We start from the raw sequence: 23,531 nt of genomic DNA, 5'->3' as shown, positions 1-23,531 counted from the left end.
AGCTTCTGAAGCTCACTGTGCTTGAAACAGCATTGTAGTCTGTCTTAATAGCCTATGAGTATGATGTGCATGTTGGCTGCATCTCTCATTAGAAAAATAAATATTTCTGTGACCAAACATTTCTCTTGACAAAGCAAAATAGTTATCTTAATGTCTCAGAGGTCCTGTTAGTAACTTCTGGTCCAGTCAAGTCAGAATGCACAGATTTTTCTGAGCAGTTGTTTTTCTTCACTGAATTCCATGGGTTTAATATTTGAGGTCATTAAACTTCTCCAGATGGCTGCAGTAGTTTTGAGGATTGTATTTCACTTTCCGATTAAAGGAGACCTAAGGATTGCATGCATTGTTAAATGGGATGCCTCCTCTGTAAATTGCTCCACTGTTGAATGTGATACAATCTAGAGGTCAATCTTCCCTACTGGCTTTTTTCTGAATACAGGAAAAGCAGTTACCTACTTCAGGAACCAGATTATGATGGTAATTTGGTTTAAACCTCTGTGTCCTTGAAGTTTCCCATTCTGAATCTGTCCAGAAATAGCAGTATCTTTAAAGATTTCTTACTTGCTTTCTTTGGATGTTGCTTGTTCAGATTTCAGAGGCATACATTGTATGATTCTATATGGTTCTGACCCTGTAGTTGATGCTGAGTCCTTCTCAGCAGTTAGAAGGCCATTCTTAACTGATTCACCTGTCTAGCCAGCACTTTGCAGTTGGTTTGTATCAGCCATGGTATGCCATGGTATGGTCAGCTGTAAGTCATTTGCCTACTCATTAGATTGGATTTCTTGCCCCTGCTTTCATCTCCACTACTGTTTTTGCTAGGAATGGTGAGGGCTGACATAGAGGTGCAATACTACATTACATACTACAATACTACGTACACAGAGTGCATCTATGGCTCTGTGTGCTTCCCAGGTACTTTGCTTTCCCAGTGTAATTTCCTCAGTGCTGATAAGTGTGATCCCCTTCTGTGCCAGGATCTCTATGCATGCACAGTCTGCTTCAAGACAGGAATACATCTCTTGGGGAAAAGAAATAATGTCAGCATTAGAGACAGTGCATTTAAAAAAACCCCAAGTTTTCAGATACTGTGTTTCTGCCCTTTGGATCAGACCTCTCTGCACTCTGTCCCCACTATCCTGATTAGTGCAATTAAGGGGACTTCTCATTACAACGTTCTTCACTTATCATTTCCTATCAACCTAGCAACCAGTGTAGCTGTCTAACATTCAGGTCTTCCAGAGACCTTGGTGTCTAGTTTTTCATCTTCCTGGACTAAGGAAGATTTGTAGCTTTGAAGCATAGAGTATTATAGGTTGTTTCAAGACCTATAGTGAGGGACAACCAAGCACTACTCTGTCCCATGCTTCCTTTCCACAGGAAGTCCATGGACATTCTGAATCTTTTCTACTTTGCTTTCTACTTCTTTCTTCTAACTCGTAACAATTTGTTCTCCCTAGCATTCTTATTTGCTGTAATTTATTGTAATTTAGTCTCCTTATACAAAAATTGCAGTTCTTTTTTACTAACTGCTGTACTTCAAAATACATGGGCAAATGAGTAGGATCTGGCATGAGATTTAACTGATGGAACAAATCATAAAAAATAACCAGACTTGAGAAATTTCTGAACATAACAAGAAACATTGAAAAGCTGAAAAAAATTTCAGATAGGAAATTTTACATCTATTCCTCACCCATACGGGTGAGACATGCCTGAGCAAACATAGAACAGCAAAGCTTTCAACTTGACAGAAGCATTTTGCTTGCTCTAGTTCAACATATAGATGTGAAAGAGCCACTCTAAGAGCAAAGCATAATTCCTAACCAAGTCATCATAGTTTGATTTTCTTGTAGAACCCATGAAAGCTAGTAAATTCACTAATTTCAAATATTAGTCCTTAATATTGAAAAAATGAAGCTGGAGTAAAGCATCTGCATGTTACGTAAAGATTTCTCCTAGAGGAAACATGCAAATAGATGTAGCCATTAGGATGTAATTGACTTTTTTTTTTCCAGGTTTTGATGAGTTAACTTGTTATTGTGGTGAATCTGTGATTTACCCCCCTGTTCCCTGTGGCACTCAGCCACCAGAGTGTAAAAAAACATGCACCAGGCCACATGACTGTGATCATCCAGGTAAGTCAAGCCATTAAGTTTTGATTGGGGTTTTTTGGGGTCTACACTTAAAAGCCAACCAGCTAAATACTTGGAATGAATACTACTAGTGGTACTTCTCACTGGTAAAAGCACTTTTTCTTATTAGTCAGAACACATTAAATGCTGTATTCCAAAGATCAAGTGCTCTGTTGAAGCAGTACGATAATGTAGGAACAGTTAGTTTCTATGTTCCTTGGAATTACATTGGCTGATCACAAAATAAATAGCATGGGTCAAACAGTTTCTGACAAGTTTTGCCTGAGAGTGTAACCCTATTCACAAGCTAGAAAATTACCTGCTATTTAATTTAGAGTGTATAAAGAATATTCACCTAAACAGTTGGCATCATAATTTTTAAAGAATACATTATTCTTTCGTGATGCATCCTCCATCCCATAAATTGTGTAGTTTTGAAATGCACACTTACATTTAATAGTCTTTACTGCTTCCTTTAATGCATTCAACTGAAGTATGCTAATAAAACTGTTACAACTTTTGTATTTCTGTGACTGCAGTGTACCATTCATGTCATAGTGAGGAGAAATGTCCCCCCTGTACCTATCTCACTCAGAAATGGTGTATGGGCAAGCATGAAGTAAGTCTGAATAATGAATGTTTTTGAATACTAAACAATTTTTTGGAGCTGTAGGCTTAGATTTTTGTGTTTTCTTTGCAATGGAACATGTTACTGGAGTTGGAGTTTAATGTGATTGAATTGGAGAAGTATGTCTTTTATTCTCTATGCGTTCAAACCAACTGCTGTATTGGACTATAGTATAAAACAAAACTCATTCTTTGACCTAATATTGTTTAGTATTAAGTTTCTTATGTGGACAGTTCCAAATGAAGATGTGAACAGTAAAAGCACATTGAGATTTCCATTGATAATTTTTACTGTTAATTGTCATCTTCTTCCGTTCACCTTTCAGCTGCGAAGTAATATTCCTTGTCATCTCACTGACATTTCCTGTGGACTTCGCTGCAATCAGATGTTAAAATGTGGAATGCACAAATGTAAAAGAATCTGTCATAAAGGAGAATGTCTTATAGATGAAGACTGTAAACAACCATGTATTATTCCGAGGCTATATTGTAATCATCCGTGTATGGCTCCATGTCATCCTTCTTCACCCTGCCCAACAACATCCTGCTCTGCAAAGGTTAGATACCCAAAGAAAATTCACTGCAAGGTCACAGGTGAATTGTATGGTTTAATTATAAGCTAGTAATAGTTGTGACATGTTTGTATATTGATAGCATGACATTTTTTCCGTGAACTTAAAATACTGATTTTTAAAAAATAAAACTATTCTTCACTTTTAGTTAGCCATTATTCCACTGAAACGGGACTTCTAAAATAAATAAGTTTATATCCTTCACACCCCTCCATGACCATAAAAAGACAAAACTTTAAAAAGCTGCTTACTTGTGTGATATGGCAGGTTGAACTTCAGTGTGAATGTGGAAGAAGAAAGGAGAGTATGATTTGCTCAGAAGCATCCAATACTTATCAAAGGTTGGTACAGTAATAATTCTTTCAATTCCTGACTGGACTTACTGCTTCACATGTTGATTAAATGTCAAACTTGACTAAATATATTTAGTTCACAAGCTTTTTCATGCCTTATTTTCTACTTTGACATATGGTGGGTTTTTTGGGGGGGTTGGTATTTCCTTGAGCTTTTGTACCAGCTATGCTGTATTAGAACACTTTTTTTTTTACTGTTGTTAGTCTATGTGTCAAAGCTTGACTGTCCCACGTGTGGAACTCTATTCTACCCACACAAAGCAATTAGGTACAGACGAATTTGTCAAGTCCAGATTCAGGCTCCTGAGTATAGGTGATTGCAATCCATGTGTGACTTGCTGTCCAAGTTTCCAATCATGTGTGATAAAACCTAGTCAGTAGAGATGATGGATGTTGAAGAGTGATTTAAAGTAATTCTGAAATAGCTAAATTTAGGCAGGAGAGCTTTGGCACCTAAATATTGGGCTTTAATATGCAAAGTAAGCCCTACCCAACCCTATTTATAACAACAATCTCCAGATCCTATGTCTAAATTTATTTTTCTCTCTCATAGGAGAGAGAGCAAGGAATGGACAAAGAAAAGAAGTAAAGTGGGGCTTTGAAACTTTTGAAATTAAGATACCAAAACAGTAATAATAGTAATTTTAAAAAATCTTATTCTGAGGCTGTGATTGAAAGGGAGGAAAAAAAAGTTAGTCTAGATAGTTGGTATGTGATCAGAGTTCTGCTCTGTACCCTACATGTTAGCTGACCAAAGTCTGAGATATTTCCTGTGTTTCAAAGAAAGCTTCTTAATGATGGTTTTATTTGGAACTGGTATCTGAGGGCCTTTTATAAATCCTAGCCCAGTTTGGGATATGCTGGTTGGTTTCTGCGGAACACTGTCCATATTCGAGTTCTGACAGAATATAGCTCAGCTAAGGTACTTAATATTGCCTAATGAAAACAAGGAGAAAAATGTGCTAATTAAAAACAATCAAGAATAAATTAAATCAGTACTAATTTGAATGCAGATACTTGTACATGAAACGTGAAGTTTGGTATTTTTGGTATTTTCGTCACTGAATATAAACCAGAAGACTGCCTGAACTTTGAAATACCAGTATAAATTGACAAATGCTCGTTATTAATGATAAATTTGGAAGATAACATACAAGTCCAGATTTTTGAAGGCTGTTATTTCTCTGCTATTTTATAGTTCAGGCACTGCAAAAATATTCATGCAAGGAAAATGGTTCTTTGAAGCCAATGAGAGTTCTTGCATGTGTAAGGTGAATACTTATGTATTTATTTCTCTAATCAGAGCCCAAATCTAGAGGAAGAGTATCAGTTAAAGTGTGTTCATATGTGCTTACAAATTACTCTTGACTCGTGATAGTAACGTGCCAGCGAAGTTTGATAACTCCAGCAGTTCAGGTTCCTGGAAGATAATTCTGATTTTGTGGAGATAAAAGTTTGCCTTTTTTTCCTATCACCAAATCAAAACAACAACAGCAAAAACCATAAGCAAAAAAAAAAAAACCTGCAACAAAGTAAAGGTCAGCAAACTAGGGGAGTATCCAGGTTTTCCCAGAAATTTTAGAGAAATGATGAAACAACTTTGGGCTTTGTTGGTGAATGTTGGTGAAAGAATGTCCAAGGGAACAGGAAATATCTGTGCTGCTATATCTGTACATATGGCACAAATGTCATATCATATAATGTCCCATTACCTCGACTTTGGCATCAGCTGATTAATATGAAGTTCCTCTCAGTGATTTTTTTGTTTTATGTTGTATGGTTAGCCTCCTTCCTGATATGTGGTTGGTTCTTTGAATGTGATTAAAAACGTAAACATAGAGAAACAAACATATCCTTTTATCTGAATGTAACAGAAAAGATAGTCCAAGAGGATACTATGTTTCATTTTTAGGAGTTTGTTTGAAAACTATGTGGGATATTTCCATTTAAAATTTCTGTATATTTTAGTTACACAAATTTTAGCATGCAAAGGAGACTGGGAAGACATCTTGTTGAAGGGAATTAGGAAGAATCGTTATATAGAAAATAGTAATGATCTCAGTAGGCATTTTTTCCTTTCCTTGTGGATTGTATTAATCATATTTTCCGACCAAATTTCTAAGTACTTCATGAATTCACTTTTACAGATTTTAGTTGTACACAATTAAGGAAGAATCAGATAAAATTATAGGTAAAGCTATATGGTTAGCTGTCACTTGTATAATTAGCAAGTGAGGAGAAAGAATATTTGCCTTGAATCATTTCAGCTTGTGCAAGAAGCATGTCCATTTGTTAGCATTACTCCTTGTTGAGGGAGATGAGAGTAAACTCTTGATTTATATAACTAGATTAGACTGCTGAAAGTCGGTGATGTAGAACTAGAGTTCCATTCTGTAATCTAATGATAAAATGATTGGTCTGTCTTACTTCTTCCACCTAGAGGTTAAATTTGCACCCTTATATACCTGTTCAGAAGTTTATGTGTTGCCTCAAATGAAATCTACCACACTCTTTTTCAGAATAGCTGCTATATCTATAGCAACTAAGCTAACGGATCTACAGCTTGGGGATTCCGTGGAAATCAGTAGGCTTATTACGAAAAAAGAAATGAAGCAGGCCAGGTAAGGAGATACATGTAGTAGCTTATTTGAAGCATTTATGTGTACTTGAAACATAGATGACATGCAAAATACATTAATACGGTGATAAAAATGCCAGCTGTAATAGGAAGACTTACAGTCTTCCTATGCAGCCTGACTCTACTTCAGCAATACTGCTAAAAGAGTATTTTGCAGTTCTGTGGTGGTTCATGGTTTTGCTTTCATGTAGAATAAGTTCTCTGTCATTGTATAGTTGGTTGTTATAATTAAGTGTGGAACAATACAACTGTGGTTTTAGAGTTTTTTTCGACTCAGCCAACTCATTGGAGTTCCTCTGGATTTTTTTTCAGATTTCTAGACAGGACAACAGACTTGATCTTTTGTTTCATCAATCCAGTGCTCCTTTCTGGATTATTGATAGGCCATATTTTCTCCTAGTCATCATCGTACTATTTACAATATTTTTGTATTACCCGTTTCAGAATTTTTCATGTTTTTATTTCAGTTTGATTGGTGCTTTAGTGTTGTCACCCTGGCTGGCACCACAAACCTGATTTTAATTTTGTGACATAAGTTTTCCTGATGTTCCTCAGGATTGAAATAGCTTGTCCTTTTACTTTTTGTATAATTACTTGATGAAGTCGTCAACTTTGTCCAACATCCTTCTGTCAGAACCTTGACTTACTGAAGTCTTTGCCTTTAAAGTCCCTAATCTCTGGTTTTAGTTTATTTCTATTATCATGTCTTCTTTTTTTATATTGAATTTGATTATTTCAAAGTTAGTCTATTATGTGTGTTAAAATCTAATGTTCCCATGATGATCATTTTTTCTGATTGATAGGAGTGACATCTTCTATTGCTGATTTCCAGTCCTTCTTAGCATCCCTTCAATGCTTCTATCAACTTCATTCTTCTCTCAAATGATAAAATTTACCATTATAACATCTAGTTAAGAAGTTTTTTTCTGAGTTTCTATATGACTTTGGTAATTGCTGCTCTTATTCAAGACTTGGAGAAGGGATTGGGTGCTCAAAAATCTTTGATTTAGCTTGTTTATTTTTAACTCTGTCTGTTCTAATACAATAAAATATTCTTACACACTCTTGTTACTTCTTTAGATTGTGATAATGTAACATCAACAAGCTACAGCTTGAAAAGTGTGAGTAGCAGCAGTGATTCTAATTGTATTTTTCTTTCATAATTCAGGTTGCAATGTGACGAGGAATGCTTAGCTCTTCAGAGGAACAGGTGGGAAATTAGTTTACTAAAGCCAGTTTACTAGCTTACTTTTTTTTTAACTTTGGAAAGTTAATGCTATGTGGAGAAGAAATCTTTTCCTGTTTGACCTAGAGAATGGATTAATGTGGAGACGGTTCTTGTTATAAAGATCTCTATCGAGTGATCAGAAATCTTGCTAGAATATTCTAGTTCTAAATGAGTAAATGAGTAGATTCAAATGTGCAGACCGTATCTTTTCCAAGCTATTAATTTGTATTAGTAACCTGTAACTTCATTCTTTGATGACGTGTGCAAAGCTGGGGGGATTTGTATGGGGTTTTTTGCTTATGTTTTTGTTATATTTTGGGTTTTTTTCCTCCTACCCTCAAATTTAGGCGCCTTGCTGAAGCTCTTGAAATAGATGATAATTCTGATCCTTTTAATATCCGTTCTTCTGGACCAAAGTACAGTGACCTTTTAAAAGAAGATGCAAGGTATGTGTCTTAATGATGGTAGGTGTCATAAGTCAACAGTGTTGAGAGCAAGATGGGAAATGCAGAACAGTTCTGTTTACTCTTCTAAAAATAGCAGCCTCGGCAGTAGATGGCAATTGAGGCAAAGGAGTTGATGTGCGCTTCTCAAGACCTCCCAAATGAGAACTTGAAAAGTAAAAAGTGCCTGACAGGTTGCTTTCTTCTGTAATTGGAGCAGATTTAGAATGCAACATCATTTTACACCATTCTCACTGGGAAACCAGTACCTGTACTTCTCACATTTCTACTGCTTTTACTCAGAACCAACTTCCACCTCAGTGCTCGTTATAGATATTTCAAAACAAAGACAGAATTGATGGCTAAATAATGAAATATACTCTCATAGCTGGCTGTTCTTTCCACCAGTCTCATTTATTTTTTTGCCTTACTGCTTTTATTATAAAAACAAAGAAATGGAATTAATAAAAGTTTGGATACAGAGCAAAGCCTGTATAGAGGATTGCTAGATGAAACATCCTAAAATGAGGCAGTGTGAAATCAAGGTAATATCAAAAACATCGCACCAATAAATACTTTGCAATCTGGAATGACAGGGAGGGGTCAGAAACATTTTTTAAAAGATGTTTAGATGATGTGTCATCTAAGAGTTTCTATTCTTGTATGTGCTTGTAGGCATGACATTAGTTTTTACCACGTCTGAGTTTTTCAAAACAGCTTACTATGTTTTGTTCTTGCTCCAGTATTCTAATGCTGCATAAATTTCATATTTTTGTAAGGGTGTTTGCTACTTGAAAAATCCTTTATTTGATTTGCTCATATGTTGAGATAAGTGAAAATTTTACATAAGCAACCATTCAGAATTTAAGAGTAAGTTACGTCTTCTTTACTTCCAACTGATGAGCCTGTTGCAAGATAGGAGCTGAATGTTTTCATTGTGGAGCTACTGTTTTATAAGTATTTGCATTTTAAAGGGCTATTTTATAAGAACTATTCTCTTAGTTGTGTGTAGAATATGTTTTGTTTCATCTTTTTCAGAAAACACAGCAACACTTTCAGTACAATAAGAAGGTGAAAATTTTGCACCATGTGTGTAGTCTACTGCGGTTTCTTGGAGTACAATTCTGTCTTGTCTTTCTGCCAGCCACTACCCATAGTGTACCTTTCATCTTTCTTGTACAAAACTGACCAAGGTCATGTACTGTACTGCAGATGGTCAAACAGAAACTTTGAAAAGTAGCCTTAATGAGATACCTTGAAAAGTAGCCTTAATGCTTCCACACTCCTCCTCTTTCCATTCTTTCAGTGATTTTACTTGTGTTTGCTTTGTAGCCACTTTACACTGGTAATTGACAGTAAACTATTACACCAAGACTGTTCTTACTGATTCATAGAGGAAGCAAAAGTTTTTGTTAGTCTTCAAGTCAGCAATCTGCAATTTGTGAATCTATGACTTTTTGAATTTGATTTCTTGACTGCTTCTGATGATCTTTTGTCTCAGTAGTCTAGCAAAAGATTTGTCTTTCCATCAAGATGACAGAATCCAGAAATTGTATCTGTTACAGTATGTTTTTCAGGTGGTTCAGTATTCTGAATAATTTCTGACAGATTATTTTTGCTTGAGCACAACACTCCAGTAATGCAGGAGATCTGTGCTTTCTGCAGTGCTTAAGTTACATATGGGATCTTAGAATGATTGAGAAACATGACAGCTGCCTCCCTGTGCTTTCAGAGTCACTGCCTCAACAAGGTAGCAGCTGCCAAAGTCATTACTAGGATGCTATATTATCTTTTGGCAATTATTTATCTATGTAGCTGATACATTGTCAAGAGCTGAAAGAAATATGTACCTTGAAATGAAGAAAACTTGAGAAAGCTGTAAGAACTCCTGATTTTGAGGTGTTATCTTTGATTACAGAACCCTAAAGCTCCCAAAATGCAGTACAACTCAAGATAACAGGAAAAAGATAAGCAAGTGTTAGCTTGTCAAGATATAATGTCACCTTTGTAGGACAGTGACAGGAGAAGAGGGCCCCAGGAATAGCATAGTAATGCTGCTGCATGCTAATCTTGCTGAGTCAGGATCTGATAAGGAATCAAAAGAAGTCTCTCCACCATAAAGCTTTACATGAGGAGATATTCTGCTGCCAAGAGGAATCCATCTTGTAGCATGGAGATGACTGCCAACTGAGCACAGATCAGGGGGTACAGATCCACTGGCTGGACACCTCAGCACTGACCTTTCTAAGAAACTCCAGAAATACACACAGAGAGTAAGAAAATGCTCAATGTCCAGTTGGACATTGATGATGTTGAGGCTGTTACTCGATGAATTAAAACAACTGGAGAAAGAGAGAACATCTAAAGTATCTAGCCACATGGAACTACACAGAAGAGAATTTTCTTATTTTGTCACTGGCTGTGTAAGACCCCACTGTATGGACTATGAAAATCTCTTGTTTTATAGGCTCCTGAAGGGCTTTTTTTTTAATGTAACCCCAGTGTGTTAGCTGGTTCCTTAGTACGCTTTTAAATATTGTATATCAGATGCTTGTGTACCCTCTCACTGGATTATTGATACATTTTTTTTTTACCAGCCATGATTACTTCACCTTGAAATTTGGGTGTTCATAGCTGGCATACTGTGTAGTATGTGCTTTTTAACCCTCTGAATCCTGAAGGTATCAGTTTTTTGTTGTTGAATTGGGGTTTTTTTGAACCTGAAATTATTGCTGTAATATTTTTTCCAAAGCCTCATACCACATGAGCTGACATTGTATTTCACACTGTAGGTGTCTGGAGGTCCCTTTCATTTTAACTCTACCCAGTTCAGGTCCTTTTTCCAATTCTCCCAGTGTTATATTTCTGTCTGCTGAAGACCGAGGAGTTCTCATAGCTACATGCAGTGTCTCTGTACTCTTGCTAAACCTTGAAGGTTTGTTTACTAGTGATGGGCTGAGTCCTTTGAGCTACTCAATGTTGTCGTTTTGCACATTTGTTTGAGACCATTTGTATGGTCTTTTGTTGATACATTCACCTCAGCATCCAGAACTTTGGTAGGTCATTTACCAAAGATAGTTGTGCTTGTCTGGTTAAATTCTGACATCATTCACAAAGTGATACTGTGTTGGTATGGAATAGTGCCTTGTTTTTTAAAAATTATTTATTGCTAACCAACTTTGAGATACGAAATCTTTGAGTAGCGTTTTTTCTCCATGGGGATGGTGGCCTACCAAATAGCAGCCTTACTTTTGAAGTTAGTTTACTTGCTTATTTAAGAGCAGAGCACAAAGTTTGCCCTTAAGTGAAAGACTTTTGAAGTATTGCGATGAACCTAGTTACAAAAACATACTTCAAACAAATCCTTAGTATCTCACATCAAGAATGTTTTGTTTGCTTGCAAGTAACTTATGCTGCTTCTTGCATTCTTAATAATTTTTTGTGCTAGGTGAGCTGAAGACCAAAATCAGTCAACTTTGTCTTGGAAAAGAACTCAACTTTGTTTACCCTATCCCCATTTTTGTGTCACATAATACATTGTAATTAAGTAAATTAATGACAAGTAATTTAAAAACGCCAAAATGGCAACTTAAAAGTCTACATTATTCATTTGAAAGTGTAAAACTGTATTGTCAGACAGTGGAACCATGTCATAGAATTTTAGTCTTCGTTCCAATTATTGAAGAGGAAATAATTATTTTTATAATAGTGATGACACACTAACAGTCTTAATGTGAATGAAGCTTCTGCTTCAGTCAGTTGTGTTCTTTAATTTTGTTCCTGTTGAAAAATATGAAGATACTTTATCTTTGTACACTCTCTTGCCTTGCTAACCTAGAATGCTGTTCTTGCAGGAAGGATATAAAATTTGTCAGTGACATTGAGAAGGAAATGAGAATGCTTGTGGAAGCTGTGAATAAGGTCAGTATACGAGTTTGATTTTACTAAATATTATTAATACTCATGAGTTGACACTAGATCTGCTTGGGCTCCAGTATAGTGCACAGTGTAAATTGAACAAAATTTTTGGGAGACCTAGTAGTTCAGGATCACTTTGGTGCCAAACCTTTTCTAAGAATTTAAGCAGTGCCAGGCTTTAATGCATCAATGGATTATCATCAGTTTTTGGATCTCCATTAATAAAATATTGTCAAAGATGATGTTTAAACGTTCAGACTTTTAAAAGGAAAGCCTAGGTACTTCTGATCCCTGTAGTGCAACTTGCTCACAGATCATTTGATACCTTCCTATATTTGCCAGTGCATGAGTTATTTATTATCTTCTTCTATGAGAAAACCTGGATTCAGCCACAGTGTTTGAGAGACTCCAGTATGCTTAGAGAGGCTGGTACCACAGACACAATCATGTTTTTCAGTGATAGCACCTTCAGTTGTCAGGTCAGCTTGCTGCTGCTCCATGAAAGACCCAATATATGTGGTTCAAAGCACCATGTAAACATGTAATATCCTCAGTTGCCCTTAGCTCAAGAAGGAGCTAATCATGGATGATGTTTCTTAAACAATCTTGGTGCTTGTCCATCTGTCTAATTTTCTTGTTCATTGTTTTCATTGTTAGAATGAAAGACTAAAATGAGTCAATATGTGTCTAGTTATCAAAGGGGCCCCAGTGGGATCATCCAGTCCAAGCTCCCAGCTCAAGCAGGGTCATCCTAGATCACATTGGATGGGATTGCATCCAGACAGTTCTGTAATATCTCCAGTGAGAGAGACTCCACAACTTCTCTGGGCAATCTGTTTCAGTCCTCAGTCACCTATATAGTAAAGAAGTTCTTTCTCATGTTCACATGAAACTTCCTGTGCATTGGTTTCTGCCTAATGCCTCTTTTCCTGTTGGTTGGCACTATTAAGTGGCCAGCTATTAAATTGCCTGGTTCCATCCACCTGACACTCTATCTTCAGATACTTATTGACAAAATAAATAATAATAAATAAAATCCTATTTGTCATCTCTTCTTGAGGCACAATAGGCCCAACTCTCACAGCCTGTCCTTGTGAGATGGTCCAGTCCCCTGTCATCTTTGTAGCCCTTTACTGGACTTGCTCCAGGAGCTCCATTCCTCTGTTGTACTGAGGAGCCTAGTACTGGATACAGAATTCCAGATGAGGCCTCGTGAGGGCTGAGTAGAGGAGCAGGATCACCTCTCATGACCTCCTGGTAAGACTCTTCCTAATGTGCCATGTCATTGGTCTTGTGCCACAAGGGCACAATGCTGGCTTATGACAGCTTGTTGCCTACCAGCACCTCCAGATTGTTGTCTGAAGATTGCTTTCCAGCAGGTCAGCCTATACTGGTGCATTAGGTTCTTTTTCCCTGAGTGCGGGTCTCTGTACTTTGCCTTTAAAGAATATCAGAAGATTCTTTTCTGCCCATCCCTCCCACTTGTTGAGATCCTTTTGAAGGGCTGCACAATATTCTGGGGTTTTAGCCCCTCCTCCCAACTATGGGTCATCAGTGAACTTGCTGAGGAGGTAATCTGCCCCTTCATTCAAGTCACTGATGAATAAGTTAAAAGAATATTAGAGCCAGTTATGATCACTGGGGAGCACCACTAGTTACAGGCCTCCATCTTGGCTCTCTGCCACTGATCACAACTCTCGGAGATCTGCTGTTCATCCAGTTTTCAGTGCACCTCACTGTCCACTCATCCAGGCTGCACTTCCTGAGTTAATCTATGAGGATGTCACAGGACACAGTGTCAAAAATCTTCCTGAAGTCGAGGTAGACAATATTCAGTGCTCTCACCTTATCTATCCAGGGGATAGATAATTGTTTTGTCATACAGTCAGATTGGTTAAGCATGATTTTCCTTTGGTGAATCCATAATGACTAGCCCTGATCACCTTCATATCATCCCACAATGACCTTGAGGGTGAGCAATTCCCATCACTTCTCCAGAGACTGATGTGAGACCGTGTGTTGGTTTTGCATGGCCTGGTTTTTGGTAGTGGTGGGGTGGGGGCCAAAGAGGTGGCTTCTGTGAGAAGCAGCTAGAAACTTGCACCATGTCCAGCAGAGCCAATCCCTGATGGCTCTGAAGATAGACATGCCACTGGCCAATTAGAAATTATGGTAAACATCTCTGTGATAACATATTTAAGAAGAAATCAAAACAAAGGTGGTGGCACAGTGTTAATTCCAGCTGGAGAAGAGAAGGAGGTGAGAACATGTGAGGGAAACATCATGGAGACACCAAGGTCATTGGAGAAGGAGGGGCAGGAGGTGCTCCAGGTGCCAGAGCTGAGATTCCTCTGCAGGCTGTGGTGAGACCATGGTGAAGCAGCTGTGCCCCTGCAGCACCTGGAGTTCCACGGGGGATGCAGAGATCCACCCACAGCCCATGGGATCCACGGGGGATGCAGAGATCCACCCACAGCCCGTGGGGGAGATGCCCAAGCTGGAGCAGGTGGATGCCTGGAGGGGTCTGTGATCCAGTGGGAGACCCGGTGGAGAGGAGGTCCCTGCTGCCAGGCTGGAGCAGCCTGTCCTTGGAGGACTGCACCCCATGGAAGAATGACCTCAATTTTGGAAGAACTGTTTGCCTGTGAGAGGAATTTATATTGCAGCAGTTTTATGAGGGCTGCTGCTCATGAGATTGGAACCATGGTGGAGAAGTTCATGGGGAACTGTCTCCCGTGGAAAGGGACTCCACAGTTTCACAGCGGAACAACTTCTCTCCCTGAGTCAAGCAGAAGAAAAGCTTGGGTGATGAATTGACCAAAACCCTCACCCCCTGTCTCCCTGGGCTGTCAGTGGGAAGGAGGGAGTGGCTGGGGAAGAAAGCCCTTAAACCCATCTATTTCACTTCTCATTATCCTGCTCTGATTTTGTTAGTAACAAATTCACTTTCTGTCTCTGAAATTGAGCCTATTTTGCCCTTGGAGTGTTTTCTTCCGGTCCTTAACCCATGGACCCTTTGTTAAGTTTTTCTCCTCTACCCAGCTGTAGCAGGGGAAGGATGAGTGAGTGGCTTTTCATGGGTGCCTGGCATTTGGCCAGGATCAAACCATGACAGACTGACTGGCCTTTAGTTCCCCAGAGTCCTTCTTGCCCTTTAAGAAAGGCCAAGACATCACTGGGGTGGTGTTTGCTTTCTTTCATGCACCTCACCTGACCACCATGACCTTTCAAAAATGATCATAAGCAGCCTCACTATTATGTCTCTCAGCACTCATGGATGCATCCCATCAGAGCCCATGGATTTTTGGATATCAGATTTGCCTAGGTGTTCTCTAACCCCAATCCTTGACCAACAGAAACTCTTCCTTCCAACATTCCTTTACTCTGGTCTCCTGAGTCAGAGATTCTTGAGGGCTTGTCAATGAAGACTGATGCAAAGAAGGTGTTCACATACTCCCATCTTCTCTGTGTCCTCTTACTAGGATTCCCCCTCTGTTTGGTAATAGGTCCACATTATCCTTAGTTTTCCTTTTGTTATTATTTATGTATTTGAAGCCCTTCTTTCTGTCCTTGCTGTAATTGGCCGGATGTAATTCCAGATGGGCCTTGGCCTTTCTGGAGTAATTTCTACTTACTCTTACAACTTATATTCATTCCAAGTGGCCTGACACTACTTGAGTCTCCTGTCTATTTACTGCATGAGTATTAACAGGAATTCCCTGTTCATGTGTCTCTTGCTTCCTGTGCTCAGTTTCTTATTCATTTGGGTGCCGATTATGCTAATTATACTCAGGTCCCTCCAACATCAGACACTTGGAAGTAGATGCAAAGAATAGTTGTTTGTTATCTATATTGTTTTACCTATATTGTTTCAGTTTGCCTAGTGTTTCACACTTGCCTAGTGTTGTGTTGCCTGTGGTTGTCCTATTTTACATACCCCTTTATACATTACCTTTATCATACACACATACGTACACAAGTGTGTACACATATATCTTTCTATATATAACTGCATATACCAAATATATGCTTATTCTAATATCAAACCAAAATCTGTAATTATATTCAAAAAGGGGCAACCATAGGTTGAATTTGCAATTAGTGACATGAACTATGCCAGAACAAGAGTACTAGAGAGGTTAAGAGCATCTCCAGTGCTTTAGTTTTCAGTGCAAACCAGCTGTTTGTTAAATAACAATCCTACAAAGCAGACAAATAGTGTCTGTTAAGGAGCATCTACATTGCAGAAGAGAAAGAAAATATGAAAACAAACCACATGTCAGTCTTTTCCCTGTCTCACCTAAGGGGGAAATGACTTAGTGTACCCAGCTTTTGTCATGATCAGGATGAACCATTTAGGGCCACATGATAGTTGAGAGCCTCAAGGATCGGTTCTGTACCATCCTACCCATCAGGCTGTAGGGAATTGCTGTTCCATAAAGGTATGAGAAGTTCCCAGAAAGCTCTCAGAAAACAAGTTACATTTCAAAAGGGAGAAGATTTCCCAGGGATGGAGGTGAGGCTGATCAGCCTGTAGTTCCCTGTGTCCTCCTGGCCTGTCTTGAAGCTAAAGTGACAGCGTGTGGAGGCCATGCTCTGACTCCCTTTTCCTTCAAAATTGTAGCATATAGGGTAAAAGGGAGTATTTCCCATGCGCTGTAAAGTTAACTTGCCCTTGTACTCAATTCTTCTTGCATAACTTTTCTTTCTATTTCTGTGAAAGAGGCTTTCTGTTCTCTCTTGTGAGAGTCAGGTTTCATCTTGCAACCCACAGGTTTATGTAGCTAAAGATTGAATTAATATGTGTGACATGGCATTATGTAGGGAGACTCGTTTTAGTTGCTCTGCTGCTGTGATTGCCAGTCCTCTTTATGCTTGAGTCTGTATTTGGTTGTTTGTTTGTTACGATTCCTAAATTTCTCTGACTAAATATGTGGCTTTGTTTTCTTTGTTTCTAGATGTAGAACTTTAGCATGCAAAATACTTCTTAAGTAATCTATCAAGCGTTCATGTAGCTCTGCCTGTATCAGTACTATATCTTTCATACTGATTACTGTTACTTAGGCTTACACATTTTGCTTCTGCTTTTAAATTTATGTTTTACCTTTGGAGATGCCTACTTCAGCTTAACTGGATAAATGAGTAATAAGAAGGATTTTGATACTGAAAAGTTTTGGCATTAACATGATTTGGCTCTGTCTATCATATATTTGCTTGCCTCATAAACATCTCTTGCCCTGCACTTATCAGTATGTATTCTAGGTAGCATAGCAGAGTTTTCATGGTTGATATATGTAAACAGAAAAGACAGAGGATATGTATATCCAGCTCTGTCTTCTTAAGGACAAGAATTGTGATTTTTTTTAGAGCATGGAACCATCACCACATCACCACTTTTTTAAAGCAAGAATACTAGTCATCATAAATAGGTACAGTATCTATCCAGTTCTTCAAATTCTTGTATCTACGCTGGAAGTGTTGTAATAGCTGGGAGGTTTGTTACTGTTAATTGCAAAGTAAAGATAATATTCTATCAGCATGTGATTACCCTGAAGACTTATTGAAATGATTGACCAGTTTCTGGTCCAGTTGCTATTTGTAACTTAGCAATTTCATAATCTAAGAGACAGGTATTAACCCTTTATTTTCAGGATAGCTTCCATGTACCCCTGGTGACTTGTACTATTTCACATGGTGGTTATTACATTAATTTTGGTGGCTGACCTTTTGTAAATCCATGCTGATTGTTCTCAGGGACTTTTCTCCTCCATGTAGCTAAAAACAGATTTTAATTTTAGCTGTTCAGCCAGTAGTTCTTGGGTTCTTTATGTTTGTTTGTTTGTTTGTTTGTTTGTTTGTTTATAGTTGCAACAATTACCTTTCTCTAGTCATTTGGTCCCTACCCCATTCATACAATCTTTCAGAGGTGATGGAAAAGTGGGATATCATCCTGGTCTCTCAGTGACCTTGAATGAAGTCCTAGGAACTTACATAGGTTGGGATTTCTCTAGAAGTCCCTGACTCAAACTTATTCTACTACAGGCAGTTTGATTTCCCCTTGAATCCCTTCTGTTGACCCAGAGACCTAGAAGACTTAATTGGTGATCATCATGAAAGCAAAAGCTGAAGCAGTGAAAGCAGACTGAAGCACTGAGTGACTCATCTTTATATGCATTTGTTGTTACAAATTGATCCAGCCCATTAAGGACAAGGGCTCATAGGGCCCTGCTTTTTTTGCTTGTTCTTTTACTGTTGCTATAATAATCAGTGTTCAATCAACACTGATTATCAGTCTTTGTTAACTGATTAAAAAAAGAACTTTGAGGTTTTATTTAATAAAGAATCTACATGAGGAACTTGCAGATAAATGGCTTCTTTGGTAGAGGGAAGTGATTTATAAATTTGACGTCTTTGTAGCTATCTGCAATATGTGCATTGTGAAGCTAATCTGCAAAATAAAATTGGATCTGATGTGAACTTGGCAGATCATTTTGAAACATACAGATTCTGATAAAAATAACTTTGTATTGTTTTTTGGGATTGAAGGTGAATGACTGTAATCAGGATTTGTATTTCAAACTTTAACAATACCCCTATGTGGGTATGTGTAAACTTTGAGGTGATGAAAACATACAATTTAATTTTGGGGAATTAAATGAATATTTTCAAATGAACTTTCTGTCAATACTGAGGTCTCAACAATTTATGGTATTGATTTTGTCATAGCAGCAAAATTTTAGAGCAAGAAACACCTTTTTACATTGTTTTATGAACAATAAAAACTGGCTGTCCTGAAGGAAAACTTCACCTTTTTTTTTTTTTTTTTTCTTCTTTCTTAACCTCTTCTGTTGAATTCAGGGCAAGCATACAAAGAAGAGTCATTGTTACCCACCAATGAACAGAGATCACCGCAGAATCATCCATGAATTAGCTCAGGTTTATGGCATTGAAAGTGTGAGCTATGACAACGAACCAAAGCGCAATGTTGTTATCACTGCAGTGAAGTATGTAATTCATTGTTGTTTTCAAATCTTTACAGTACAGTTTCAATAATTGGATGGGTTTTTATCACTTACCGGAAGGAGTTTATTTACAGTGCAATTTGCAAAATGCAGTAATTTCCAATAGAAAAAATTTTAAAGTAGTTTTTGAATTGATAGTTTCATGGGCACATTTATTCAAGTAATCTTCAGAGAAGAAAACACCATTAGAAATAAAAAAGCTAGGAAAATACTTTGCAAGATTGTTTTCCATTCATCTTAACACTAACCTTTTGTCATCAGCTAGATTTGATAGAGGTGTCAAAAATAATGTATGTGATAAAATTTTATGAAAACTAATTGATGGGTTGAGAAATCATGCTTAAATTTACATTACCTTTGAAAAAAATCTGGTTATTGTAACATATTTCTCCATCTGTATGACCCTATCACAGAGTATGCTTCCTCTTTAGTTAATGGACAAAGAGGGAGCTGGAATTACTGCAAATGGAAGAGATTTCGTAGCAAAAATGAAATGTTTTGGAGAACACTCATGAAAGGTAGTTCCTAGTGGAGAAGAAAATGAAGGAAATATAGCTAGGGAAGAAACAAGCTGATTGCACTAGAGACATAGCATGGGAAAGCTTCTGGTGTCAGGGCTTCATTGATTGTGCTCCTTACTCAGCAGCATATTTAGTTTAGTGCTGTCAAATTGTCATTATTTGGCAACCAGTTGTTTTTAACTGTAAATATTGACTGCAGTCATAAGAAATCTCTCATCTTCCATGCTATTAGAGTGCCATGAGCTATTCCTGAACTTGTTCATCTGTTGGTAGCTTAGCTACAATCTTGATTTCTTCCAAAACAGATGGAACATTATTTTGATCTTAAAATGTAAGATACATTTTGTTTCAAGTAAAGGAAGATGAGCAAAGAGTTCGTATTTGAAAAAGCTTATTTTAAAAAATAAAGAAATAGGGGGGCAAATGAAAAATTAATAAGGACAATAAAAGGAGCAGGGCAGATGATTATCCTTTAAAAGCAAAGGGATGTTCTGCAACTTGAGAATGGGAGGCCTTCCTCTGTATGGTTTGAGGACAGATTGCATACTTGCTCCTTCTCTTGCGTTTTTCAGGTAATAGTATACTGTGCAGAATGCATATGCTTCTATTTCAATACTGCCCCTCTTTTAAAAGACACTGGAGTGGTCTACTGAGACTGTTCTTCAGCTGCATAGCAGTATTTCTTATTTTAATGGATTCTTCCAAAGCTTATTTGAATTTTCTTTTTATTTGCCATTTCTTCAAGATATAAAAAACACTGTAGCCTCACATGAGTAATAGCTCAAGTTCAGTTCTAGGATGATATTTTTTGAATATTTCACAATGGCTTTTTCAACTCCCAGAGCTATTAATCACCAGAAGGTCTAAATGGTATTGTTTTATTCTGTCTCAGCAACGCCTTTGGATTTCTATCATGGGCTCTTTCATGTATAAATAAATGAAAATCATTCAGGCAAGACGACCATTCCTTCTCTTCACACTCCACCATTTGTCATTCAAATGTTAATATTCCTATTCAGGTCCATTAGAAGAGTGAGAAAATCTCCTTGGTGCTAAGAAAGCTTCCTTCAGCCAGGCTCCTTCCTGTTCCAGAGGTCTAGGGGCAAATTTTGCCCTCAGCCTCTGCCTCCATCACCATCAGTAAAAGTTGGTCATATTACCTGCATTAGAATGATTCCAATCATCAATCAGCATTTACCCATATATAACCACAGAGGTCATTCCCAGTATTGATCTGAATTACAGTTCTGGTGTCATTTGAAGTGTAAGATCCATAGTGAATACTTGCAAATGCCTTTCTCTGTGCTTACCTGTTGGTCAGCTTTGCAGTCACCATCCTTTGAACAGTTGCAATACCAGATTCTTTCTGAACTAGGTTCAGAGGTAATATCCAGACTGCTTTGATGAGAAGGGTAAAGCTTTCCTGTTGAAGTACACACTTGTGTTTCACTGTACCTGTCAGTGGTTTTTTGAAGTTTTTTACTCAGATGAGTAAAAATTTACTCCTTCTCCAAATAACTCTGGATTCCAGAGCCTGTTAATAGAGTGTCTGCTTGTTTCTATGTAGTGTTTAAGCAGCTTGTATGGATTTGAGACATCCTAGAAGTGGTTTTGAGGGCAGTCGTCCCTGTAAGACCCATCCTTTTCCTGTTGCTTTCAGAAAAAACATTAGGCTGTTTTTCCTCATGAACAAGAGAACTTATCAAGAAGGTGACAAGGTCCCACATGGTTCTCACTGAGAAAGTCACATGCTGCCATAATTTTATTGGCATGTCCTGTGTTAATTTTTTTTTTTACCCAGGTTTTTATTTCCTTTCAGTGAAGTCAGTCTGAAAATAGTTTGGAAATGGTTACCAAATGTAAGCTATACAAGATTAGCAGGATCAAAGACCTAAAGAAATTAAACCCCCTGTAACCACATAGAACATCCTTATTAGATCATGACAGTTGCATCACAGAAAGGAAACACTGCACATCCCAGTACATTTAACTACAAATACTGGTATAAGGTCACCACCTAAGGTGGTTTTAACAGCAGTCCTGCTTCAGAAAAAAGTTGCATCTTTTTCTTACTGTTTTTTTCCTTAAATGGTGACATTGTTTTCCCTGAGAATAGTGTGTGTTGCTTCTGGAAAGTTTATGACACAGAATATATGAAGTTTAAACAATCAGGCAATTGTTGAAGAGCCATTTAATTCGTTATTCCACCTCAACCCTTATCAGTTTTTAGAGACATTTTTCACAAAAATCTGCTCTGCCTGAAAGGATGGTGGCTCATTATTGCAAGATTACATAGAATAAGTCTGGACAGATTGGTGGACAAAGAATTTTGTGGTAGTTTGTACCAAAACAGTTCAATGCTCATCCATCTTGTCATTATAAAAATTGATCTTGAAATCTTGAAGAAGATAAATTGAGTAATGGTTTCCTCTTTTCAGTTTCAAACATCAGGCCATCCTGTCAGCACTAGCACTGCCTTAAAAATCAGCAGGTAGTTTATGATCATGCTTTTCCCTGTGCTGCTGTTAAAAATGTGTCATCTCAGCTTTGTTGCTTGGGGCAGACACTTGACTTTTTCTTACTTTGAGAATAAGTTAATGACATGAAGAATGGCAACTTTCATATCAAAATGTCCAAAATGTTCAATTCTTTCACAACTGATGGTAGATAACCATGGCTCGTTAGGTAGGGTCTGCTTTCTTTCTTATTTCTGGTAATTAATTAATCAAAGTTTTTTTTCCCAATTGGACATCTGTTTAGTTGAATTCAGTTGTTTGGGGTTTTCCTACATGGGCTAAATGTGAGTGACTGTTTAATCTGTTTTTTTTTTTCTTTCTCTAACCAATCAATGTGCCATCAATATATACAAAAAGTGGTGTTAATTTGACTGGAATGTAAGTTGATAGATTTTTGTCTCTAAATCCCCTGTAGTTTCATGGCATACCAGTTTGCCGGTATCTCTTCTGCTTTTTTTTTCTTTTTTTTTTTTTTCTTTTTTTTTCTTTTTTTTTTTTCTTTTTTTTTTTTTTTTTTTGAGGGGGGATGCTAAATTTTGTCAAAGCTAAAACAGGTCTAGGCCTTGGACCAAAGCAAATTTGGTTCCAGGGTCATCTCTAACTGTTCACAAGGCTTTGATCCCTCCTGATTTTTAAAGGTTTGCTATGTTAACTCGCTATATCCTGGGAACATATAATATTAGAACAAAACTGCTGATTTACTTTCTTGAAATGCAGGAACATTATCTTTTTTCAGTAAGATTTTTTTTTTGACTAATCAGTATAAAATTGCTGCACATGTATTCTTCCAAGTGTTCTGTTTCTGGTATTTCAGAGCTCTCATTTATTTTCTTTTTTACTATACAAACAAGATTTAGTCTGATATTCTAGAGTAAGGACAGACACCTTACTTTAGTTGTTGAAGGCCTTTCCTTTTTTTTTTTTTCTTCAATTACCTCCAGGCAATTTGCTTTCCATGTTTTTGCATATCATAGTTGATAAAAATGAAAGAAAACAACAGAATACCCTCCCATCTACCACTGCTGTCTTTTTCCAGTTAGAACTCTACAGGCTGAGTTGTAACTGAAATAATGGTGTGAGCATTTTGCTTTTTATGGCAGGCTTAGAGCTAAAGGAGAGGACTTTTTAACCATTTTAGACAGGAGAGGAAAATTAGCTGTTCTCAACTGATAGGACTGTAATGTGCTTGTTGTTAGAGTGTACATGTAAACATAATATAACCTTGAAAAAATTATGGCCCGTGACAACTTTTTTCCCAAGTAATGAAAACTTTCACTGTTGGGGGGGATGGGAATGCTTTTTTAATTGGTGGCCTATGTTTGTAAGATTTTTAGTGTTTAGTTTAGTTTAGTTTAATTTTTAGTTCATTGGAATAGACTATCAGTATGTTTAAAACAATACTGAAAGGGGCTCAGGAATCACTACTTAATTTTTTAGTGGACTTTTGACTTATCTTGAAAATGTTGTGGAGTTTTTAATCTGTGTTGCCAAAATATCACAAAAATTTGCCCTTAAATACGGACTGATAGAAACAAGACTCTATGAACTAAAAACGATA

At 37.4% G+C, this 23,531-nt stretch overlaps 1 protein-coding gene across 6 annotated transcripts in view; it reads left to right on the top strand.

Annotated features, from left to right (window-relative positions):
- Nucleotides 1-23,531, top strand: part of NFX1 (nuclear transcription factor, X-box binding 1) — an 85,637-nt gene that overhangs the window by 36,491 nt on the left and 25,615 nt on the right. For 5 of the 6 annotated variants that reach the window (XM_088168031.1, XM_088168026.1, XM_088168023.1 and 2 more), the window contains exons 14-22: nucleotides 2,019-2,138; nucleotides 2,675-2,754; nucleotides 3,089-3,319; nucleotides 3,602-3,675; nucleotides 6,207-6,308; nucleotides 7,494-7,535; nucleotides 7,901-7,999; nucleotides 11,851-11,917; nucleotides 18,773-18,918. In XM_088168031.1, the coding sequence (XP_088024157.1) occupies nucleotides 2,019-2,138; nucleotides 2,675-2,754; nucleotides 3,089-3,319; nucleotides 3,602-3,675; nucleotides 6,207-6,308; nucleotides 7,494-7,535; nucleotides 7,901-7,999; nucleotides 11,851-11,917; nucleotides 18,773-18,918 (961 nt within the window). Of the gene's footprint in view, nucleotides 1-2,018; nucleotides 2,139-2,674; nucleotides 2,755-3,088; nucleotides 3,320-3,601; nucleotides 3,676-6,206; nucleotides 6,309-7,493; nucleotides 7,536-7,900; nucleotides 8,000-11,850; nucleotides 11,918-18,772; nucleotides 18,919-23,531 lie in introns of those variants that run through there. The other variant, XR_015804839.1, reaches the window with a different exon arrangement.

Source organism: Sturnus vulgaris, chromosome 1 (genome assembly GCF_052056855.1).
Source record: "Sturnus vulgaris isolate bStuVul1 chromosome 1, bStuVul1.hap1, whole genome shotgun sequence".
In the NCBI taxonomy this organism is placed as follows: Eukaryota; Metazoa; Chordata; class Aves; order Passeriformes; family Sturnidae; genus Sturnus; species Sturnus vulgaris.
The sequence above is the reverse complement of the archived record's forward strand: the minus strand, read 5'-3'. Positions and strand labels throughout refer to the sequence as shown.